This window comes from Lontra canadensis, unplaced genomic scaffold, assembly GCF_010015895.1.
Source record: "Lontra canadensis isolate GAN:19392208 unplaced genomic scaffold, GSC_riverotter_1.0 scaffold28, whole genome shotgun sequence".
Classification (NCBI taxonomy): domain Eukaryota; kingdom Metazoa; phylum Chordata; class Mammalia; order Carnivora; family Mustelidae; genus Lontra; species Lontra canadensis.
This window is the reverse complement of record NW_022631022.1, coordinates 8150488-8175379: the sequence shown is the minus strand read 5'-3', so window position 1 is coordinate 8175379 and position 24892 is coordinate 8150488. Positions and strand designations below refer to the sequence as shown.

General features: G+C 34.0%; 1 protein-coding gene across 6 annotated transcripts in view; it reads right to left on the bottom strand.

Annotated features, from left to right (window-relative positions):
• ICE2 (interactor of little elongation complex ELL subunit 2) overlaps positions 1-24892 on the bottom strand; it is a 62741-nt gene that overhangs the window by 15852 nt on the left and 21997 nt on the right. For 5 of the 6 annotated variants that reach the window (XM_032864809.1, XM_032864811.1, XM_032864810.1 and 2 more), the window contains 7 exons: positions 24202-24318; positions 23683-23842; positions 22622-22803; positions 17090-17131; positions 14224-15217; positions 13338-13513; positions 8934-9063 (listed from right to left, as the gene is read on the bottom strand). In XM_032864809.1, the coding sequence (XP_032720700.1) occupies positions 8934-9063; positions 13338-13513; positions 14224-15217; positions 17090-17131; positions 22622-22803; positions 23683-23842; positions 24202-24318 (1801 nt within the window). The remainder of the gene's footprint in view (positions 1-8933; positions 9064-13337; positions 13514-14223; positions 15218-17089; positions 17132-22621; positions 22804-23682; positions 23843-24201; positions 24319-24892) is intronic. The other variant, XM_032864812.1, reaches the window with a different exon arrangement.

Sequence of the window (24892 nt, the reverse complement as noted above, 5' to 3'; positions counted from 1 at the left end):
CACTATCTTCTAAGACATGTTTTATCTGAATTGCTCAATCATGCAGATAAACTATCCTCACTGTTTAAAGGATCTAACGTATTGACCCTCAAATTTGATTTTTGAGGAGAAATTATTTTACATTTCCTTTAAATCTTGGGATCATAGTCTGGACAGGCAAAAATGACAACAAAATGCTTAAGTTAAATACAAGAGTGCCTAGCACTGGTTGAGAGGAAAATAGGCCACAGTTGAGGAGGGACTATGGTGAATGAGTGCGTGGGAAAGAGAACATACCACTCGGAATGTTTGTGGTCAAGACTTTTAAGAATCTGATTTCTAAACAGTAAAATCATTTGTTTTAATTTACACTGATTACTACTGTCACACAAAATGCTTTCCTTTTGTGTTACATCTGACACCTCCCGCCCCTCCCTCAATTCTTCTTTAGCCCTTTTTAGTTTTATGGCAAAGTTACTGACACTTAAAAACTGTGACTCAATTCTGGTCCTGCCAACTGATAAACTCTGTATCTATGAATAAGTTACTTATTCTAAACTTTACTTTTCTCTATTGCTTATAGCAGCAGTCTACACACATTAAAAACTGTTCATTAATAGCACTTAACACAGACCAAATTTTTTTGAAAAATGAAGAAATATACAATGTATGGTTAACTACGCTTTTTGTTTTGAGAAATCTTGGTTTAAAACTGTGTGATACAACTCTTTGAAGGATGGATTCAAAGTTTAATTCATTTTGCAACACATTTTAGCGGCTGCTACAGCTAAAAAAGATACAATGATACAAAGATCCATGTACAATAAATGCCTCATTGCTGGGCTTACTAGAGTGACAGGATTGTTTTTGGTATCAAATACCAATAACACAAAGGTTTTTCTCTAAATTCTACTGTAGAAGGCCATCTTCCCTGATGCTAACCAATTTTTCTGGTTAAAGCCCCTGAAGACAGAGGCTATACTCCTATCCCTGAGGCTCTCTGGAAGTTTTTTTTTTTTTTTTTTTAAGATTTTATTTATTTATTTGGAGAGAGACAGGCAGATAGGGAACACAAGCAAGGAGAGTGGGAGAGGGAGAAGCAGGCTTCCTCCTGAGCAGGGAGCCTGAGGCAGGGCTTGATTCCAGGACCCCAGGATCATGACTGGAGTGGAAGGCAGATAGTTAACAACTGAGCCACCTAAGTGCCCCTCTCTGGAAGATTTTAAAAAGGAATTTTTTTCCTAAACTGATTCTAAGTTTGTAAAATACATAGATGTACAAGTTTTTTGTTTGTTTGTTTGTTTAAAATAGTGGCATCTTTCATTTTTGGCAACAAAATCATACTTAACAGACCTAAGGATGATGTATAGCATGACTCTTTGGGGGGAGCATTCATATGGAATGAATGAATGAAATTCATTTCAGGATCTATCAACAAACCTAACACCTAAGGGACCTTGTGTAACAAGGGGTCCCTGGATTTTGTGATTCTCTAAAAGAGCTCAAGGATTCAGCATACAGGTGTACGTGTACTCATGGCTAAGACTTACTACAGCAAAAGTATACAAAGCAAAAAAATAAAAATAAAGAGTAAAAGGAAAAGATGTATGGAGCAAAGTCCAAAGGAAACCAGATGAAATCTCTGAGTCCTTCCTGAGTTTCTGTCTGGGATGATGAAAAGGTTCTGGAAGTAGATAGTGGTGATGGCTGCACAACTCTGTGAATCTATGTATCATTGAATTGTACTAAAAATGCATGCTGAATTGTACATCAAAATGGTTAAAATGCTAAATTCTATGTTATTCTAAAATACGTGTATTTTACCACAATTAAAAAAAAAAAGGTCCTTCCCACTGAAGTCATGTAAGATGCACTTAATTCTTCTAGCAACAGTTTTTTTGTATATTGGAAAAGTTTCTTAGAAACTCAGCACTCAAGTTTTTTACTGGAGGCTCATTACATAGGTGCCTTCTGCCTAGCACATACCAAAGACTCTCAAAAGGAAAGCAGATGTTTAGAATAAGCCACATCGTTTGCACAGTGTAGATACTAGGAGCCATCCTTATCAGCTAAAGAAAGTCTTCCATCAGTACAGGGAATAATAGTTTACTAGCCAAGTTCCCAGATATGCGTTAAGGGCCAGCTTTGCAAATAGGTCTTTTCAATGATTGGCAGTGTCAGTCTGGCTACATCAACTCTTACCTGCACAGACCCTGAATAGCAACACACTAGCATTCAGTGGGAAACAGACTGGTCTTTCTAGGGTCCAAAGTCAAGCTTCAAATTATCTAAATCCCTGTAATGGAATTAAGGTTAGTCAATAGTAATCTTGTCTAGAGGAAGATAATATTTTAACTTTCTCATTATCTCCACAATTTTTCATATACAGTAGCTGGCCCTTGTTAAAGAACATCCTGGCATACAATGAAATAACATGTTAAAAAAAAGAAACATGTTATGAGATGAATTTTGTTCCCCTGAAAAAGAGATGTTGAAGCCTTAACCCATAGTACCTCAGAACATGACCTTCCTTGGAAACAGGATCATAGCAAACATACTTGAAGATTAAGATGAGGTCATACTGGAGCAGGGTAGGCCCTTAATCCAATATGACTGGTGTCCTTCTAAGAAGAGCAGAGAGACACACAGGAAGAAGATGCCACATGATGAAAGAAAAGGAGACGAGAGTGATGTATCTACAAGTCAAAAGACGCCAAAAATTACTGGCAGATACCAGAAGATAGAAAAGGCAATGAAGGATTCTCTCCTCTGGGCTTCAGAGGGAACACGGCCTGGTGACACCTCGATTCTGTATTTCTAGCCTCTAGAACAGTGAAACAAGAAATTTCTGTTGTTTTAAGCCACTTAGTTTGTGGTACTTTGTTACAGCAGCCCTAAGAAATGAATACACAGAAGATAATAGAAAAGACACACTGGAAATTTAGATAACAAAGGTACTGGACACAGACTTTAAAAGAGTTTTGCCTAATATTCTAAAGGAAAGATTGAGAATTTCTGTCAAAAACTCTAATCTATAAAAAAGAACCAAATGGAAAAATCTAGAACTGAAGAATACAATAACTGAAATTAGGGACAAAAGTCATGGTTTAAATAGTTTATTAGAGACAGGTGAAGGGGCGCCTGGGTGGCTCAGTGGGTTAAGCCGCTGCCTTCGGCTCGGGTCATGATCTCGGAGTCTTGGGATCGAGCCCCGCATCGGGCTCTCTGCTCAGCAGGGAGCCTGCTTCCTCCTCTCTCTCTGCCTGCCTCTCTGCCTGCTTGTGATCTCTCTATCAAATAAATAAATAAAATCTTTAAAAAAAAATTTTAGAGACAGGTGAAGAATTAGGAATTAATGAGCTAGAAAAAAATATCAAAAACAATACATGAAGAGTCAAAGGAAAGATAATAAAGAATGTAAAGGACATTAGGGTTACAGTAAGATATACCCTAATGCAATGAAAATCCCAGAGGAGAAGAGAGAGAATGAGGAAGAAGTGATATTTAGTGACATAATCACTGAGAATTCTCCAAAATTGTTAGAAGTCATCAAGTCACATATTCAAGGAGCAATATAAACCCCAAAAGAAGTATTTACAAAGAAAGCCTAATGTAAGTACATTGAAGAAAATTGCTGAAAAGCAGAGAGAAAGATAAAATTTTAAATCTGCAGAGAAGAGAGATGTATTACTGCTAAAAGAGGGGGGAAAAAAAAGATGGACACCTGACTTTTCAACAGAAACAAAAGAAGCCAGAAGACACTGAAATATCTATCCTTCAAGAATAAAAGCATAATAATAATAAAAAACCTTTTAGATGAATAAAAACTGGGAGTCTTTGTCACTAAGATATCTGTAATAAAGATAATATTAAATACTAAAGGCAGAGGAAAATGATATAGTTAGAATCTTAGAGATATAGAAAAGCATTAAAAAGGGTAAATATATGAATAAATATAAATGAATATCAAATGTATACACTAATAATAATATAAAGAAAAAGTAAAATACTGTTTAATAGGGATGAGTCAGTTATAATTATTAGAGCGGCACTGTCCAATTGAAATTGTTGTGAAGCTGGAAATCTCTGTACTGTTCAACATGGTAACCAGATGCAGCTTTCAAGCACTTGAAATATGGCCAATATGACTGAGAAACTGAATTTTAAGTTTTACTTAATTTTAATAAATTTAAAATAGGCACCTGTGGTAAGGAGCTACCATATTAGGACACCTCTGGAACAACCCTTTAAAGAGTAGTAGAAGAGTATACAATTGTTAATATAGAACTATCCTGTTAAACAAGGGGAAAAAATGGAATAAAAAAACTCAGTTCATAAGAAGGCACTAAGACAAAAAAAAAAAAGGTTCTTAAAACAGTGAGTCAAATAGAAAATATATATTAAAATGGTAGATATAAACCCAAACTATTAGGGATGTATAGTAATTACTACAGATACCACAGACTTTTAATTAAAAGATCATAAGAGGACATTATACCTTTATGCCAATAATTTTGAAAAGTTGAACAAATTTCTTAAAAACATACACACACACAAATTACAAAGCTGATGCAAGAAATTAAACATCTGAATGGCTCTAAAATGAATTTAAAAACAGAACTGATAATTAGGAGCTTCTCAAAAGGGAAAACTTAGGTCCACATGCTTCCTAGGTAACTTTTACCAAACATCTGTAGAAGAAATAACACTAGTTTTACAGAAATTCTACCAGATAAGAGAAGAAGAAGGAATGCATCTCAACTCATTTTATGGTATAAATATAACCTTAACACCAATACATAAGCAAGGTATTATAGGCCAATCTCACTCATAAACACAGATGGCAAAATTACTATTAACAAAATTAATATTAATATTAAACTAAATCTACCAATATAGAAAAAGAGCAATATATTATGATCAAACTGGGTTTATTGCAGGAACACAAGGTTCGATTAACATTTTAGGATTAACATCCTGAATCAACAGGAGTCATCACATTAGTAGAATAAGAGAAAACTCATACAATCATATCAGTAAAAGTAAAGAAAATATCTGATAAGGGTTTTTTTTTGCCCATCCTGCTTAAAATTCTTAAATTAAGCATAAAAAGGATTCTTTACTCTAATTAAAGGTATCTACAAAAACCTATACAAGATACCAAACACAATGGCGAATTATTGAAAATAATTCAATTATTGAAAACGTTCCCTTTTAAGATTAGAACTAAGACATAAAGGACCATTATTCAACTTGTATTCAAGTGATAGGCAATGAAGGCAAGGAAAAAAAGGTATATAGATTGGAAAGAAGAAATAAACTGGCCATTATTTGCAGAAGACATGATTGGTTACTTAAAAAGAAAATTATTAGAATGAGTGAGTGACTTTAGTGGAGTTGCTAGAGAGAGCACTATACGAAATCAGTATGTAAATAAATTTTATATTTTAGAAACAAACCTTAAGAAAATAAAATGTCACAAATACCATTTGTAATAGTTTAAAAATATCAAATACCACAAAATACACCTAACAAAAAATGTACAAGATTTCTACATAGAAAATCATAAAATACTAAGAGAAATTAAAGATATTAATAAAGGAATATATAAAGTTGACAAATTAGAAGATGTTATTATGAAGCTATCAATTTGCTCCACGTTGAGTCACTGCACTTGCTAACAAAAATTCTAATTTTCTTGTTGTTGTTGATAGAAACTGACAAGCTGATTCCAAAATTTGTAAACACAAAGGGCCAAGAACAGCCAAGAAATTCCTGAAGAAAAATAAGTTGACAAGATTCACGTTATGGAACAGCAGAATATCTTATATAGTTAGAGTAATTTACAATGTTAATTGTCTAGCTAAGAGTACCTAGAAAAACTAAGTAATTACTCCAGCTAGAATAAATAAAACAGGTACTGCCTCAAGGATAAATTAGAGTCACATACATGATTGATAGAACAAGTAACAGTGAAGAGCAGCAGAGGAAGGGTGGTCTTTTCAATAAACAGTACCCACAACTGGAAACAAAATCCTCTGACCATGTAAAATTAAATACCACACAAACTGTGTACCTAAAAATAAGGACTAGAAAAAAAATAAAAATTCTAGAAGATAATATAGGAGAGTATATTTATGATCTTGCTGGCAGGGGGAGTTTTTAAAATTGGACAAAAAAAGCATGAATCAGAAAGGAAATGACTAATAAACTGGTAAGTTCAAAAGATACCATTAAGAGACTGAAAACGTAAATTACAGAATGGGAGAAAAACATTTATAAAATTTAAAACCAACAAAGAAAGACCAAACAAACAAAAATCTGACAATAGGAGGGACCTGCATGGCTCAGTCAGTTAAGCATCCTACCCTTGATCTTAGCTCAGGTCTTGATCTCAGGGATTTGAGTTCAAGTCCCATTTTGGCTCTAGGCCAGGTATGGAACCTACTTAAAAAACAACAACAAAAACACACAAAAAACCCCTGACAAAAGATAAATAAGCAAGAGGTTTAAATAGGCAATTCACAAAACTGAGTATCCAAATGATTAATCACATGAAAGAGTGCCCAATTTCATAAACCACCAGACACAGGCACAGTAAAACAATAATGAAATATTAATAATACCTACCCACCAGCATGGCTAAAATTAAGTAAACTGATAAGGCCCAGTGTGGGTAAGGATGTGAAGAATCTGAAACCATCACATATTGCTATTATAAATGTAAGCTGGTTCAATCACTTTGGAAAACTTTCTGAAATTATTTACTAAATTGAGTGTATACCTAAAATATGACCCAATAATTCCACTCCTCAGTATATGCCCTAACAGCAATATGTGTTCAGTGTACTAAGTTAAGGCATTTACAAGAATTTCAGTTGCATTAAAATGGAAACAATTTAAACAGATTCCTAAAGTTAAATGGAGAGGGGGCGCCTGGGTGGTTCAGCTGGTTAAGTGTCTGCCTTTAGATGAGGTCATGATCTTGGTTGGGATCCTGGGACAGAGCCCTGAGTGGGAATCCCTGCTCAGCAGGGAGTCTGCTTCTCCCTCCCCTCCTGCTCCTCCTCCCCACTGCTCATAGCTCTCTCTCTTTCAAATAAATAAATAAATAAATAAAATAATTTAAAAAAATTCTTTCTTAATTCTTTAACATAAAGATGATTTTTCATATTTTCACCTAATTCTAGGTTAACAGCTTTTTTCTCAGTACAAAAATATATGAAATATTACTTCATTGTCTTGAGATATCTATTTTCATCAAGAAGAAGTCTACTTTGGGGATAATATATTAGGTAGTAATTATAATTTAAAAAGATCTGTATATACAGTCCTTGAACAAATTACTATTATATTATGTATAGGTGAAAATGCTCAAGCCTAGGGGGTTAAATGATTCTATCCAAGGTAAAAGAATTATAAAATGTATAGTAATCCTAAATATATCATCTGACTTCCACATTCAGCATGATTTTCACTATTCCATTACAATGGAAAAAAAGCACAGGCTGTGGAATCAGAAAAGATATGGATACTCTTGAGCAATAAACTTAGAGAACCTTAGTTTTTTCCTCTATAGAACAAAGATAAACAATCACCTATTCTATAGAATAGTGAGGATTAGCAACAATGGATATATAGACATTGACCCATATTACATATTTCATAAATGAGTTAGAAATATTGTTATGGGGCACTTGAGTGCCTTAGTTGGTTAAGTGTCTGATTCTTAATTTCAGCTTAGGTCATAATCTCAGGGAGGTAGTGAGATTGAGCCCTGTGTCAGGCTCCACAACCAATAGAGCCTGCTTAAGATTCTCTCTCTTTCCCTCTGTCCCTCTCCTTGCTGTGTGCTCTCTCCACACCTTTCTCTAAAAAACAAAACAAAAAATAGAAATATTGTTCTATTAGTTTATAGACACCCAAAACCCACATATACACATACATACACACATATATTTAATAGTTTCTAAGGATAATTTTGGAACATTTCAAGTGCATCATACAACTTGGTTTCTTAGTGGTAGATACATAATGAACCAAATGGAAAAAAAAAAACCCACAATATTCTGTGAGTGGTACCTTGCAAGACTGGGAGGAGGTAAAGTTGGGAGGAGGAGTATAATACAGAAAGGAAAACTGACATATTACAGAGAGGCTCAAAGAATAGAATATTTGAAAAGAAATACATTACTGCTTTTAAGGGTATATCGTAACTCATATCTACCTAGCAACTCATAATTTCCAATTTAGTCTGTTATTTGGATGTCAGAGGGCAGTAATAAATACTTCTGAAGTGAGATATCGAAGTATTTTATATCCATCTTCTTTAACTCTTGACTATCTGTAGACTGGTACTCTTCCTAAAACCAAAACCATTAAGTCTACATTATGTTAGGTATAAGGGCAGCTTGAGATAGTGGGGATGGACTGAGACATACGGGATGAATTAAAAAGTATGGGATGAGACATTCCATTGGGAGGGAGCAGTACCAGTAACAACGGGAAAGTAATCCTTCATATGAAATATGTTAACTGTATGTGAACGCAGATAAGAGAAATCAAATCCCTAACCACCTCCTCCAAAAAAACGGCAAAACAGAAACAAAGAAAAATTGAAAAATTTTAAATTTCATTGTGATTTTAAGAAAATTTCAAAATATGTTCACACCACTAGTTTAAAAGAAACTTGTCAGAAAACACTTCCATAGTTTTAGCTTATTACCCTGTAAAATAAGTATTTAAGAAATAAAACAATGATGTTGACATCAAGCACAACTAAACAAGATGAATAAGAGGGAAATGAAAATATCTGATCTCACTAGTCTCACTTCACCATCTAAATGCAGTAGGAATGGTGCTTTAATAGAAAGAAATGAAGTATTTATAATTGATCAAAAGTATGTATTTATAATGACATTAAAAGGGAGATCAAGACCTCTTGTATAACTTACCAACATAAAATGAGCAGTTGGAATGCAATAAACTCTCAGTCCATAAGCGACAAAGTTCACTTTCAGTCAGAGCTTCAACTCCGTAACAAGCTTGATATTCCACTTTTGGTAGTACATAAACTGGAAATTGCTGAAATGCAGAGATACTTTTTCAAAGCTCCATTAATTTACTCTTAATAGCAAAAACATTTACCTATATAGTTTTGCCCCTTCAAAATGCTTTCAGGTAGTCTTATTTTATCCTTTCAAATACAGTAGAATTCAGACAGAAAGATGGAAAGAACCCTTGTTAGATGTGGGCAAGAGGTGAATAAGGATCCTGAACCAACAGCTCTCCCTCACATCCACTTAAAATTCACATACCTCCCTACACACGTACACCTTTTTATCAGGGAATGTAACTGACAGCAGCACCCTTGGAACAGAGCCCATTATCGATATGTAATTGCCCAAAGGTTTAAAGCTGGATGCTGGGAAGCAAAGACTGTTATACTAGTAATTCTTAGAGGATTAAAAAAAAGGTAAGAAATTTTTTTGCCCCTTTAAAGCATGAGACACATGGTCTCAGGCTCAAATAATCGGAGCAGCTTGTTTTCATTCTAAGAATGAACATATAAGCATTAATACCTACATTAACACTTTTAAGTGTCTTTATATTGATTAATACAAAAGCTTTGTTCCAAACACTAAGTACCTGGTAAAGTAGCCAATCAGAGCTTACTGGTCAGGATACTAAACAGATTAAGTAAAGTAACTGTGGCCATTACTAGTGTAAAGGAGGATATGCAAGGAAATTCATGCTTATGAAATAATGTGAGTCATGTTCACTGTGCTCATGTTTTCTCATTTCTGTCAAAGAATATTCTACTCTTAATAGTAGTCTCTTCATTTCCAGCTGCAGGAGGAGAAATACATGATTTAAGAAATTTATTCAAAGTGATATAGCTAGTTCATACTTCTGAAATTATACTAAGTTGCCACTACTCATATACTTGAAAATATTTCATAAATGTTTCAGAATTCCTGATTTTCACAAAGTGGCAAATTTAGTGGGCTTGAAACAATGATGGTGGTAAGAACAATTCAAATCCAGTAAAATTTCTGTCAACAGTAAACTCGATTCATATAATTAATTACCTGTGAATGGTGTAAAACTCTTTTAAAGTAGTATTTCTTCAATTTCAATGTGTGTATGAATAACCTGGTAATAACTTTGTTAAAATGCAGAATCTGAGGTGAAGAACAAGGATTTGCTCTTTTTAAAACTGAAGTACAATATACAGTTTTATATTAGTTTCAAGAGTACAATACAATAATTCAGTAATTCTATACAGCAGGTTTTACATATTTGATAAGCTGTTGTTCCAGGGGCCAAACCTTGAGTATAAGGCCTCTATGGTATCTTCTCAATTTAAAAAACTAAATTGAGATTAAGATAATTTTACTGATAAAAGCTTTTTATTATATAATAATTCTTAAGCAACTGGTACTTTGCATTTAACAACTGTAAGCTAGAGATAAAGAAATGGAGGTCAAGAGGGTTAAGAAATTTGCTAAGGGATAGAGCCAGTTTACAGCAGAGTTGAGTAATTGATAAAGAAGATACCCTTTTTGGATCAAGAGTAGATTTTCCTTGATAATACTGCCTTCTATCTATGAAACTAAATCCTGAATCTGGGCTTAATTTCTGTATGTATTCTACTGCCACCTCCAGGAAGCCAAGGGAAAGAAAAAAGTCAATATTTCATGGTAATATTCTAAAATTAAAATGAATTAAAATGAATTAAAATTCAATCAAAGTTTCAAACTATAAAAATTAAATTTACTCTTCCTTTCTCCCTTGAATGGTTAACTCCTAATCTCCCCAACTAAAAACATTTTTTGTTTCTGCCTTCCAATTTTTCACATAAACCTTTCAAATTTTTCCATACATCCCTAAGTAGGTATTTCATAGCTAGTATCAGAGGTTGAAGAGATTTCTAAGTATTTTTTTTTAAAGATTTTATTTATTTATTTGACAGGTGGAGATCACAAGTGGCCAGAGAAGCAGGCAGAGAGAGAGGAGGAAGCAGGCTCCCCACTGAGCAGAGAGCCCGATGCAGGGCTCGATCCCAGGACCCTGGGATCATGACCTGAGCCGAAGGCAGAGGCTTTAATCCACTGAGCCACCCAGGTGCCCCAAGACTTTTAAGTATTTTTAAAGCTTTATCTAAACAAGTTGGTTTTTAAGTAGTAAATATTAAGGGAATGCTTTCTTATGCAGAATTTAAATAGTGCTACTTTAAAATTTCTCAAACTAGTGCTTAAATTATCTTAAAGTTCCCTTCCTTAGTAATTCCCTGTTCTCTCTTCACTACTCAGCTCTTTTATTTACTTAATACCTGTTTATTTTGTTTCTAGGATATAAAACATTTGGGAGAAACAGATAAATAGGATATGATTCCAAGGGAAATGCATTCTACTAAGGGATTTAAACCATGTGTACTAAACTATTACATATAATAAAAGGTACAATATGATAACCATTCACTGGAAATTTTAAAACTTTACTCTGGGTTTGACATAATAAAAAACATAAGGCTCCTATTTAGATATTCTCTGGGGTTCGACTGTTTTGATAGAATTTGATGAAAAGCAAATTATCTCCAATAAGGGTTTATCTCAACACTTACAAATTGCACTTCAGTGAACTGAATGACAATGTCTTTAACGGTCTGTTTCAAGAATTAATTCAGTATCCAACATTTCCCTAAGCTATTCTTTCTTAAGAGACACTGGCCATCAATAGTTTCTAACTACTGTGAACTGGCAGATCAATATAAAGTGGTATGGGTTCTAAGAGTAGAAAGTCAAAGAAATGAGGTTAGCCCCCAAATAAATGAGAGAGATAGTAAGTAAAAATTAAAGAAATAAAACACTGAGAAGACAATACATAGCACTGACACTATATATACTTAAAATGTTCATGCATTAAGCCATCAAATTGATAATAATTAAATATAAATGAGATGGGAAAAATTAGCAAATAAAGTAAAATCTTTTAATTCAGAGACTATTAGCATTTATTTAGGAGCAGACTAATACAAAATCTTTGGTATTTTGTTATTCCTTGACTTTCTCTTATAGAAAACACTACCTCACACATTATAATTCAAAAACATTTGGTTTCTAAAATTTAAAGTCCGAACCACTGATAAAACCCAAATTATGAGAATTAACAATTTAAAATTGTATTCACAATCTTCCTTCTATTTAACAAAGGATAACAGCATCATCAAGCAAAATATCCTCCAGGTCCACTGGATTCTGGTGAACAAAGATCCTTTATCTTGATGGGTTGGCTTTAGAGTTTTTTCATGATAGACCCAGCTACTGGCAGCTAAGGAAGGTTGGACCGCCAGCCCGCCCTGCCTTCTTTCCTTCCTTCCTTTCTTTTCCAAGTTATTCCTTAACATGACAAAGCAGCAGTCAACACTGATCCACAAGGTCAATGCTGGAATATCACTATTTTTGATCATCTGATTCCTAGCCCCAAACATACTAACATTTTAAAGTAGTCACTGAGGATTCTTATCAGGTTCTAGGTTAGAAAGCAAGAGATAGAGACACCAAAATTAAAAAAAAAATAATAATAATATAAAAATATAAATAAACATACATACAATGACAAATGTACGCAACGGAAAAAATTCTCTTAAGTAAAAAATGAAAGGAAAGACATCACTATAATCAGTTATTACAGAGAGGCTCCTCTTTATTGACCAGAATTCAGTGGTCACACACACAAAAAGCAAACTAATCTGAATGAGAACTTTAAACATCAAATACGGAAAACTGTTTAAAGAACCAATTACTCTAACTGGAGCAAGAACTTTTTAACTGAAAAATTTTTTTATATCAATCCCCTCCCCAAAACAACAGGGGGAAAAGGAAAGGAAAACATTTAGTCTTTAACAATTCTGGGAAGACTTCAAATGCATGTGAAAGCCCACCTTTGAAAACTTGAGACCTCTACAATTAGTTAAGAAGATCCCCTAAGTAAGAGAAAAAGGGGCTAATATGTCACACTGGAATTCCAAATTTATAGAAAGCAGGTCCAGGTCAAATCTATGATGGTGCCATTTTTCATTATGTTTATAAATTCCATCTAAGAATGTTACCACCATTCAAGAAGTTTATATTTAACACTTTCCACTTCCTCTTATTAAAAGTGTTTTCAGTATTTTACAACACAAAACAAAAAACCCCACAAAAAAACAAACAAAAAGCTCCAGTTCAACCTGAAAAATTCTGATAGTGATCAAGAATTTAAAAGTAAACTTCATAATAATGGCATGTTAAACATCTGTGATTATCTACTTATACTACCACATCCACATCCTAAATTCCCAATTAACAACTTACTCTTCTGATTTTCTTCCGTTTTTTTGAACGTGGTCTGGTCTCTATCCTCTGGACACTGCATCGCACAAGTAACAACAGGTCTTGCAGACTAAATAACTTGTAAACAAAATTTCCCTCCTGGGGAGCTACATATTCTGATGTATCTTCAACATAGTCCTGTAGTTCATATGGCAATCCTTTAAAAATAATTATATTTCTCATTTTTATTTTAAAATACATTAGCTCTTTATCCATCATAATTCAAGATAAAACAATTCAATTATTGATTTTTACATTTCTATCAACTTTAACTTTCTATTTTCTCTGAGTTGAACATTTACATTATTACCATTTCTGTTTACTTTTACTGGAACTGCAGCAAGAGCTGAGGTCAAAGCTTTAACTACCACCTTCCATAACTCTAGACAAAGTTTAAATTCATGAGACAACAAATGAAGAAAAAAAAGTTTTAAAAAAGTGATGTTTTTTCTAATCTAGGTATAGCTGGGGTAAAGCTTTATATTTCTTTCAGAAAGTGAAAAAGTGTAAAACTACAGTCCCACACGATGAATTAGTAAATTTTGGACTCATAAATGTTTATGATTATTTTTGATCACTTCCCCTTCATCGTTCAGTGAGCCATATTATCTGTAGTTACAGTAGCCACTGTACATGTTGGATAAACATAGGTTACAAAAATCCATATAACTTTGTGTACATATTTAAAGAGAAGATTTTTGGAAGCTGATACACTGATTAGTACCTTGAAAAATAAAATACCAATGACCATGTAAATATTATAAGACAGGTCATAGCAAAGAGAAAGAAAGGGAATAAAGGAGAAAAACCTAAGGATAAGGAAGAGGTAGAACAATTAACATAAAGGTCTTTTTAAGTATTTACTTACGTCCTTTTGGCTTCTGAAATGCAGAAGGCCATACAGATTTTGGCCAACTAGAGGCATCTGAAGGAGCAGAGGATTGCTCAGAAGCAGGAGGTTGTTTAGAATTTTCCAAATTCATTAAGGGCAATTCAGGTATTTTTCTGGAAATTGGCTTTAGGAGTTCATCTTGCATTTTTAAAATTTCTCCAACTGGATCAAATTTTTTGTATACTCGTTTGATAGGTTTTTTTAAAACACATGACTCTTCAGGACTACAAGTAGGATTAGTCTGGTTTCCTACAGAAGCCTGTGCTGAAGAAGAATTGGGGCTAGCTGGTTTAGAACTTAAATTAGAATTCCTATCAGTTGTCTTTCCATTACTATTATTTTGACACTCTGTATCAATGATTAAACAGTCTTCATCTGTATCACTATTGCAAAGAATTACATCTTCACTTCTTACTGCTTCTGAGGTAACAAGCTTTTCCTTTGAACTGTCTGAGTTCTCCAGAACATTTAGTTTTTCAGGGGCATATACTGTATCAGTAGCCAAATCATTTTTATGAGAGATTTCAATTTCTGTAGAACCTTCTAACTGCAAGGAATCAGGTATTTTCAAGTCATTATCCTGCACCAAAAACTTGTCAGTATTTGATGCCTTTTCACCACATGGTACAAATCCCTGATCATCTTTATTTTTGCATTCCTCAGGGCCACCATCCATACCAGTCACCAGCTGTTTCTCCTTTTGCAGCTGTTCCATCAGAATCTGAGATAAACTTCTAGAATGAGCAGAAATGTCTGGTGTGCTTGGTACCACAGATGCTGTTGCTGTGCTGGTAACTGTGAGAGTATCTGTTGTGTTGGGTACTGTGGAAGTGCTTGCTGGACTTGGTGACTTTGATGGTTTGGTGGTGTTTACTCCAAAAGTTTCAAGTTCTGTGACGTCACCATCAAAATCCAGGTCCAAATTTTCAAGGGTCTCAATTTTTCGGCACTCATTAACTTCATAAGACATCTTAAGAAAATATATTGGTAAACTCTTAGCAGGTATTCCAGGACACCCCTCATCTATCGCTTAATGCCCCTACCCCTCATAAAGACAGTTCATACTCTTTAAAAGCAGAAAGAAATGTATAACGGCTTTGAAAGATTTTTGCTTAAGATAATGATAAACTACTAGAAACTAATTTATTCAATCTTACCTTCCCATTGAATTCTTTTTTTTTTTAGAATTCAAGAGTTTAATGGATCACTATTTTTTTCTTGTTTTCAAATTATTTTTTAAAATTTAAATTCAATTAACATACAGTATATTTTTAGTTTCAAGGCAGAGTTCAGTGATTCATCAGTTGTATATAACACACAGCTCTCATTACATCACGTGCCCTCCTTAATGCTTGTCACCCAGTTACACCATCTCCCCACCCTTCCCACTGAAATGGTGATGAAACACAAGACAAATATGCCAAGTTGTAACAGCATAGGAAATAGGGAATACTTGTGAACCTGTATATCCCAAAAGGAATTTCCACTCATCAGAAAACAGAACCACAAAGAACAAGTGTGGGGTCAAATAGGAAGGCAGTAGATTTTCAATGATAACCACTCCATTACACTCTTGCAGAGACACCTGTAGTTAGCTGACCAGGAGGAAAGCCTCTTTGCCACTGTGAGGAAGCTGCTTTTTTTTTTTTTTTTTTTTTTTAAAGATTTTATTTATTTATTTGACAGAGAGAGAGATCACAAGTAGGCAGAGGAGGCAGTCAGAGAGAGAGAGAGAGGGAAGCAGGCCCCCCGCCGAGCAGGGAGCCCGACGCGGGACTCGATCCCAGGATCCCGAGATCATGACCCGAGCTGAAGGCAGCGGCTTAACCCACTGAGCCACCCAGGGGCCCGAGGAAGCTGCTTTTTAATGCAGCTCAGGAAGGGTCACCAGCTTCTGATGTATTCCTAACATCATCAGTGATTTTCTACACCACTCAAAAAAACAACTCCTAGTAATATGGACAGGAAATGATTTTATTATCTTCTGGGACATGAAGCCATTGAGGCTGTAGTTTCTCATGTACTGTTTTGGTAAAGGAAGACCTACAGACAACTTTAATTTGTTCAAGAATAAACTGTCCTCTCCCCAAGCAGCAATAGATCTCTCCTCAATCTAGCAAAGGACTTTAGATAAATACTCTAAAAATCTGGTTACAAGCTATGCACACCCACTAGTCATATAGTTGAGGATCTGAGGGAGGAAATGTCTAACAGCAATCACATAGTGAGTAAGAAAGAAAAACCCATTAAGTTATTCAACCTCTCTGAACTTCAATTTCTTCATTTCTAAATAGTGATGATAGGGTCATCTTCTTGGATTTGTTCTAAGGATTAAATGAGAACTTGTATATAGAAAGTTTCTTGGCATAGTCCCTGGCACATAGTAAAAAACTTCTCAGTAAATGTAACTCTTATAAAATAGACCACAAAATTTAGTTTAAAAAAAAAAGGAAAGGAAAGAAAAGAAAACCATATGCTGTTTACATGAGGCATTCTTACACAGGTTAAAAACAAAACAATGGGACATAATGTTAAGAAATGGAAGTAAAAGAGAGCAATATAAAGTGTTAGACAAAGCAGAATTCAATGCAAAAAGCATCAAAGGAATCCTGCATTGAAAAAAGATGAAATCCATGAATAGTGAATTGTGACATGCCAAATAACTTCAAAACAGGTAGTCAAAATTGAAGAATAAAAGGAAAATTTGACAGAAACACAACTGCACTTAGTCAACAGTACACTGTCTCTGAGTAAAATAGGGATATAGGAAGTACATATACTATTAAATGAAACCAATATATATGAATGACTGAAAACACATATATAGACTGGAAAGATATACCTTTTCCCTCCCAAGAATCCAAGGGGCATTTCCAAAGATGGACTATAAATTAACATATAAAGAAAACATCAATATAGCACAAAGCAGAATCTGCTAAGATCTTACTCTCTGTTTAGAAGAAAATAAAATTAGAGATTATTAAGAATAAATACAAACAAACAACAATAAAGCCAAGCACTTGGACCCTAAAACACCCTCCAAATTGTTGGATAAAAGAAGAAAATACAAATAATTGCAGAATAGTTAAAACGCAACAGAAAATAGAACACTGAAGATCAGAAATATCATTCACAATCTTTTCAAGAAATAAGAAAATAACACTAATATAATTATATAATAAAATGAATAATTTAATAATTACAAAACCAAAAATTAATGAATTGAAAACAATGGTCTCCTCTCTAACAGAACTTAAATAAAATTTTAAATATCATTTATCTGTAAATACTTCAGTATGCAGTTGTAAAAGGATTCTCCTCTAAAACATATCATTAGTTATATCAATAAAAATAATTCCTTAATGTCATAAAATACCTAATCAGTGTTAAAATTTCCAAGTCTGATGTATATATTTTTTACAATTGTTTATTGTAATCAGGATCTAACCAAGATCCCCACACTGTATTTGGTTGACAAAGCTCTCAATTTTCTTTAATTTGTCAAATGCCTCTCCCCCATATTCTGCCAACTCCCATATTACCAGATATTTATAGGAAAAAATAAGTTAGCCTACAAAAATGTCCAATTCTGGATTTTAGCTTCTGTATCCCTCTGTCATTTAACATATTCTTCTATTCCCTAAATTTCCTATTAAAACAATCTAGTAGCTTTATTAGATTCAGGTATAGTTTTTTTGTTGTTGTTTTTTATCCTGAATATAGTCATACTATGTTCTTTCTATTTCAACCAGGAGGCTGATGATGTCTGGTTGTCTTTCTTCCTGTGATATTACAATTGATCTGTTGGTTCATCAAGTGTCTACAACTTAATCTGTCCATTATGAAAATCCTCACTGATGATTTTAAATAGCCACCACTGATGATTATTGATTAGATTCACTATTTCATTAGGAGCTGCAAAATGGTGACAGTCATATTCTAACATTACCCTAAAATATAGTTTGTACTAGAAGGCAAGACAAATATCTGGTACCTTTTCTTTTTATAAACAGTTTTTAGAATGACTATATGCACTAGCACCCTCCAAAGGTGACTAGTAATTTTTTTTAAGTATCATTATGAGTTCAGGGGTTTTAACATATTTCACATGTTTTAATTCACCGCAGTCATTCCATGTCATGTCAAACTGACACATCTCTGGTCAATAGGAAACCCTCCAGCTGGCTCTAGCATCTTTTTGAGACTATTCCATTATTATGATAAGGCTTTTACTCAACTTCTTTGAAGATTTTATTTATTTATCTAACAGAGAGAGAGAAAGCACAAGCAAGGGGGGAGGGGCAGAGGAAGAAGCAGACTTCTGCTGAGCAGGGAGCCCCATCTGGGACTCAATCCCAGGACAAGCAGAAGGAGAAGCTGGCTCCCTGCTGAGCAAGGAGCCTCACTCCAGACTCAATCCCAGGACTCTGGGGTCACAACCTGAGCTGAAGACAATTAACTGACTGAGCCACTTAGGCATCATGGTAAGATTTTAAGTAACTTCTACACTCAAAGCAGCGTTTGCACCTACAACCCCAAGATCAAGAGTCATGTTCTACCACTAAAGCCAGCAAGGCAGCCCTCCCTAGTGTACTTCTGAGCTACATTTCTAGAATTGAGATTTCTACGGCAAAGGATGAACTCATTTCATGTTTTGTTGGTACATCTTTCTTCACTTGATTATGGAAATGTTATAGCAGTTATCTTTTTTTCTCTAGTACTTTTATAAGGGTTTCCATCAACAGTCCTCTTCTGTTTCTTGACTTTAAATTTGATGGGTTCTCCTGCTCCTATGGGAGGACAATCCTGTTTAAGGGCATGCCAAGATAGCTTTCTGAACTTCATGGCTCTAAGCTCATGCTCCAAGTTACCACAAGGTATGTATTTTTGTATGTCTGTCTGTATGTATGTATGTATGTATTTTTATAGGTATGTATGCATGTATATAAATTTGTGTGTGCATATGTGTATAATATCTTAAGTACATTCTGAAATCTGCTTTCTCTAGTCCCCTCTCCCTCAGTTATATGAAAACTTCTCTTTTCTTTTCCTTTAATGTCCTTGTTTTACTCAATATGAACTCTTTTAGTCTGAGTGAAGGCTTTTGTTTTGGAAGGAGCCTTGGTTGGTTAGTTTCTAGAGTTTTTATGGCTCAGGTCATCTCAGAACTCTCTTAATTTCCTGACTGTCCCTGGACTCATCTACAAATTACAGCCTACCCATATTATTTTCACTTGTTTTTCTTTATTCCTTCTTGCATCTGTACCACTCTTCTCCTGTCTGGGATTATTTTCCTTGTGCCTGAAGAACATCCCTGCATTGGGCTCTGTGCTCAGCTTGGAGTCAGCCTGAGACTCTCTCTCCCCGCCCTCTCTGCTTCTCCCTGCCTCTTTCTCTCTCTAATATAAATGAATAAGTAAATCTTAAAAAAAAAAAAAAAAAAAAAAAAAGCCACCAGAAAAACAAAAGGCACATTATCATTATAAGTCTTCTGGTAGCAAACCCAGTTTTTATCTGAAAATATCTTTAATTTTTTATTTAAGGATATTTCCCCTGATTAAGAATTTTAGTGTATGGGTCATTTTGGCACAATATATTATACCATTGTCTTCTAGCTTCCATTGTTGTTGTTGACAAATTACTTGCTAGTCTCTTAGTCTTCTAATGATAATGTGCCTTTTGTTTTTCTGGTGGCTTTTTTTTTTTTTTCAAGATTTACTTATTCATTTATATTAGAGAGGGAAAGAGGCAGGGAGAAGCAGAGAGAGCGGGGGAGAGAGAGTCTCAGACTGACTCCAAGCTGAGCACAGAGCCCAATGCAGGGTTCAATCTCATAACCCTAAAATCACTACCTGAGCTGAAATCAAGAGTTGGATACTTAACTAACTGTGCCACCTAGGTACCTGGTTTCTGGTGGCTTTTAAGAGTTTCTTCTTTGGGGCGCCTGGGTGGCTCAGTGGATTAAGCCTCTGCCTTCAGCTCAGGTCATGATCTCAGGGTCTTGGGATCGAGCCCCGAGTCTAGGCTCTCTGCTCAGCAGGGAGCCTGCTTCCTCCTCTCTCTTTGCCTGCCTTTCTGTCTACTTGTGATCTCTCTCCTTCTCTGTAAAATAAATAAAATCTTAAAAAAAAAAAAAGGGGCAGGGGTTTCTCCTTTGTTTCCAACTATTGCTTTGGTCTGATTATCTCTTTTATACTATTCTTCTGGGTAAAACTACACATATGTTAGATGTTCACTATATCCTCTATATCTCTTGCCCTATTCTCCCTATTTTCTATATTTTTGTCTGTGTTTCATTATGGATAGTCTTTTCAGACCCATCTTCCAGTTTATCAATTCTCTTTTCAGCTTTATTTAAGGCGCTAATAACCCCATTTACAAAATTCTTAAGTTGCTATATTTTTCAGTTGATAATTTTTTCTTTAGTTCTTTTTCAAATCTATGATCTCTTTTAAATTTTCTAGTTTCTCATTGAAATTTTTAAGCATGGCTTTAATTTCCTTCAACACTGTATAATTAAACAGAGCTGGCTAACAGTTTGTGACTGATAATTGCAGGATCTGTTACCATGAGTCAATTTCTTTGGTCATTGTTTCTGATGGTTCTTACTCACAATATCCAGTTCAGTTATCCTTATACTTTCTGGATACTTTATTTAAAGAGTTAACTGTAGGAATAATTTATGGCTCAAAATGACATTATGTTCCTCTAAGAATTATTTTCATTTTTTCTTACTAGATGTCTAGAGACACTAGCAATCCAAAAGCATCTCAATCCAAGTTCAAGGCCTGAAAACATTTACAATCTCTGAGAAAGTGGATTTATTTCTGCACCCTTACTCCTGGGGTGCAGCTCTGTAGGGTTCAAGCCCTTGGTAGAAAATCAAACTTTGACTTTTGTCCCCCTAGTCTTGTGATGTTGCCAAAAGCATAGTTCATTTTTTGCTGCCCTTTCAGAAACGGCAAATCCATTCAGGACAAAAATGACTCTAAGACTAACTCTCTGGATTCTGGTCTTCTCTAGTATCTCAGCCCTGTAATTCCTCACTATCTTGTTAGCTCTTTGATTATTCTAAGAAAGAGATTTTAAATTTTGTCCAGCTTTTTAAGTTGTAATTAGTAATGGTCAAGGTCCAAATTACTTGGTTTACCATTACAGAAAGAAATTACTCTGTCACTTTTATCCCTTTTAACCTACTTCATGTTTCTTCATAGTCCTTGTTACTTCTTGACATTCACCTCACACCAAGTATAAGATTTAAAAATGTAAAAAAAGAAAACTCAAACTCTGTAAGTGCTTTATGATATTATACCATAAATAAATTAATGGCTAACAGCAGAGAAAAACAAATATGGAACACAAAAGGCCAATATTCTTAAAATAGTATTAGCTCCTAGGTATAAATAAAATAAACTAAAAAGTTTTTCTATTTTATTTTCTGATTTTGTTTGCTCTTTCACTTTATTCAAGTCTTTGTTCAAATTTTCTCTCCTTGGAAAAACCTTCTTGGTCATCAATTTAAAATAGTCTCATTCCCATATCTTTACCCTTAGCCTACTCTATTTTTCTGAATAGCATTTATCACTAACTGCTTATTCCCTGAAATTTTATTATCTGCATTCTCTATCACTAATGTAAACTGTGAGAGAAAAAGAGACTTGAATTTTATTCACTGCTGTATCTTCAGTGCATAGGACAGTATCTGCTCAATAAGTATTTGTAAAATGAATAAATAAAGTTTTGTCTAAACAACAAATAATAAAAATAGTATTTATGGAGTGCCAGGCATTGTCCTAAATGCTTTACTTGTATTAACTCATTTAATCCCAAATAATCCTGAGTTAGGTACTGTCATGAAACCCATTTTACAGATGAGCAAACCAGAGACAGGGAAATTATGAAGCTTGCCTAAGGTCAGGCAGCTACTGAGTATACGGAAAAAGATTAACAATCTGGCCAAATACTTTTCTGCACCAATCAAACTCATCTATTCCTTTTCATACTTAAAAACTCTTGAATATGAATGAGGCCAATTAAATAAAACCACTATCATGATTACCACCACCACTAAGTTTTCACATATATACTAAAGACTGTACTCAGCATTTTACATATAATATCAAACTTAATCCTTACAACAGTCTTTTGAAGTACGTATCATCATCTTTCTTTTACAAAAGGAGATAACTGAGGTTGAGGGAACTTAAATTAGTTGCTTAAAGTCTAGCTTGACCTGGGGTTCAATTTTAAGTATCAATCTAAAGCCTTTATTTTTAACTACTAGATTTAAAGACTTGTAATAAAACTTTATGCTTCAAAAAGATAAAGAACATTCCCTTAAAAAAAAAAAAAAAAAAAAGCAAGCATTACATACTTCCATTTCAGACATATAATCTTCTGGTTTGTCCATAAATACTGCAGAGACTGGAACAGATGTGTTTTTGGACATCATGAATTTTAATGGAACTTCATGGAAGATTTGATTTCTCTCTCTCATTGTCATTTTCTTTTGGGGAAGTGGTGAATTAATATAAATTACTTTAACTGGTTTTGAACCTTAAAACAAAAACAGAAGAAAGAGGTTAGTTTCTAGAAGTTCTATTTCAAAACAAACAGAATGCAGGACAGAAAGATCACCAAATAAAGAAATAGAACATAAGAAAGTATAGCACATCTCATGTATATTCCAGCCTTGAACTTGTGATCTTTAATGTCCCCTACAGTTATAAGGGTGAGAAAATTTGACCGGGAAGAAAAAAATGTTCTCTAATAATTTTTAAGAAGATTTTCTGCTTTTCATTTCCTATACTTTTACCTGTCATTATTACTCAGTTCTTATAGGACTATGTTTTCAAAAAGTGATGAAATTTAACCACAGAGAATATATTACATTAAACTCTAATCTGTAATTTCATTTTATTAGATATAGTTCTATATTGACTATAATTGTTATATACAATAATATGAATTCTAGAAGATATTAACTTTACTGTCCAAGGAAAAACAATCCTATACTTACAAGGATAGATCTATTGTAATTCTGAATTCCAATACCAAACAAGAAAGTAAGTCTTGGAAACTCACCATTTGAGGTTGTCTAAGAAAGTATTGCATTCTTTTCATTTCGATGAAAGACAGAGCTTCATTATTTCATGTATTTTGGGGTACCCTAAACCATAATTATTTCTCTCTTACCTCCCCCAATATGAATACAAGTTTTATATATCTAATTACTTATATGTGAGGATGAACCCTATAGTAGTATTACATATTTAAAGTTCTACTAAATGTAAATGTAAAATTTACATCCTCCTTAAATCAAAACCTAAGATTTTTTTTTATTTGACAAATATGACCACCTATATTTAGACAGCTGAAATATAACTGTTCCAACTCCTCTTTTGAGATTATTACTTGATATGGTAAATCACAAACCTGCAACGGGTATTACTTGAATACACACAGGAATTTCCCACTGTTCCTTGTAGTTTGGTCCATGATTATTTAATAATGTAAATAATGATTGACTGGTTAGAGCTATCTGAGGGTGATATCTTGAAACAAGCTTCTCTGCATTTGGATCTTTACTAATATCCTGAAAAACAACATATAACTTGTTACTTCATTATATTTATTGAAAATTTCTTTGATGATGTACTAAAAAGGGAGACATTTAGGAAGCAGACTTTTTTTTTTTTTTTTTAAGATTTTATTTATTTGAAAGAGAGAGAGAACGAGAAAGCATGAGCTGGGGGAGTAGGGAGGTGGAATAGGGAGCACGACATGGGGCTTGATCCCAGGACCCTGAGATCATGACCCCAGCTGAAAGCAGATGCTTAACCGGCAGAGCCACCCAGACACCCCAAGAAGGGGACTTTAGAACAGTAAGATCATATGTACTTTATGAGGTACAGAAGATTACTCGGGAAAATCCAAAAGTACTTTCCTACTTACATAATGCATAGCTGCAGCTGTTTTTTCTGGTGTCTCAGTGGTAGATATGTTATCTTTTGAGAGCTGCAACTTCACAGGCATTGAGGGAAATACAGTTTTCACATATTTTACACTGCCCTAAGAAAAAAGGGAATCTCTTATTGCAAATATCACATGTATTTTTTTTCCCTAAGTATCTTTTCATCATATGAAACTCTTAAAATTCTCCACTCTAAAAACTTCTTAAAAGCCATGACTTCCATGATTTTGCTTGATAACCTACATGTGTTTTTGGGTTTTGTTTTTTTTTAAAAGGTTCAAGACAAGGATGCCATGCCATTTTCCTTACCACTTTACATTCTAACCTTTCATTTTATAAGGTACAAATATAACAGAAACTCTAAAATATCCTCTCTATACAAACTTACTTCCAGTGATTTTGAGTAAAATAATTTGAAAGAAAAAAGGTTCCCTGCTGTACTTTGGAACATGAAGAAAGATAAGAAACGAAGAAAAGAAAACCAAGAAATAAAGTTGGTAGTGACATTTAAAAAAATATATATATCAACTACTAATATCTATAAAATAAAAAAGACACATTTGCATTGCATATTTTACAAGTTACAGCTCATTATTGTTCAAAACCTAAACATATATCTTGTCCACCTGAAATATAGGTGATGTTTCAGACAAAATAAGTTTATACCTTCAT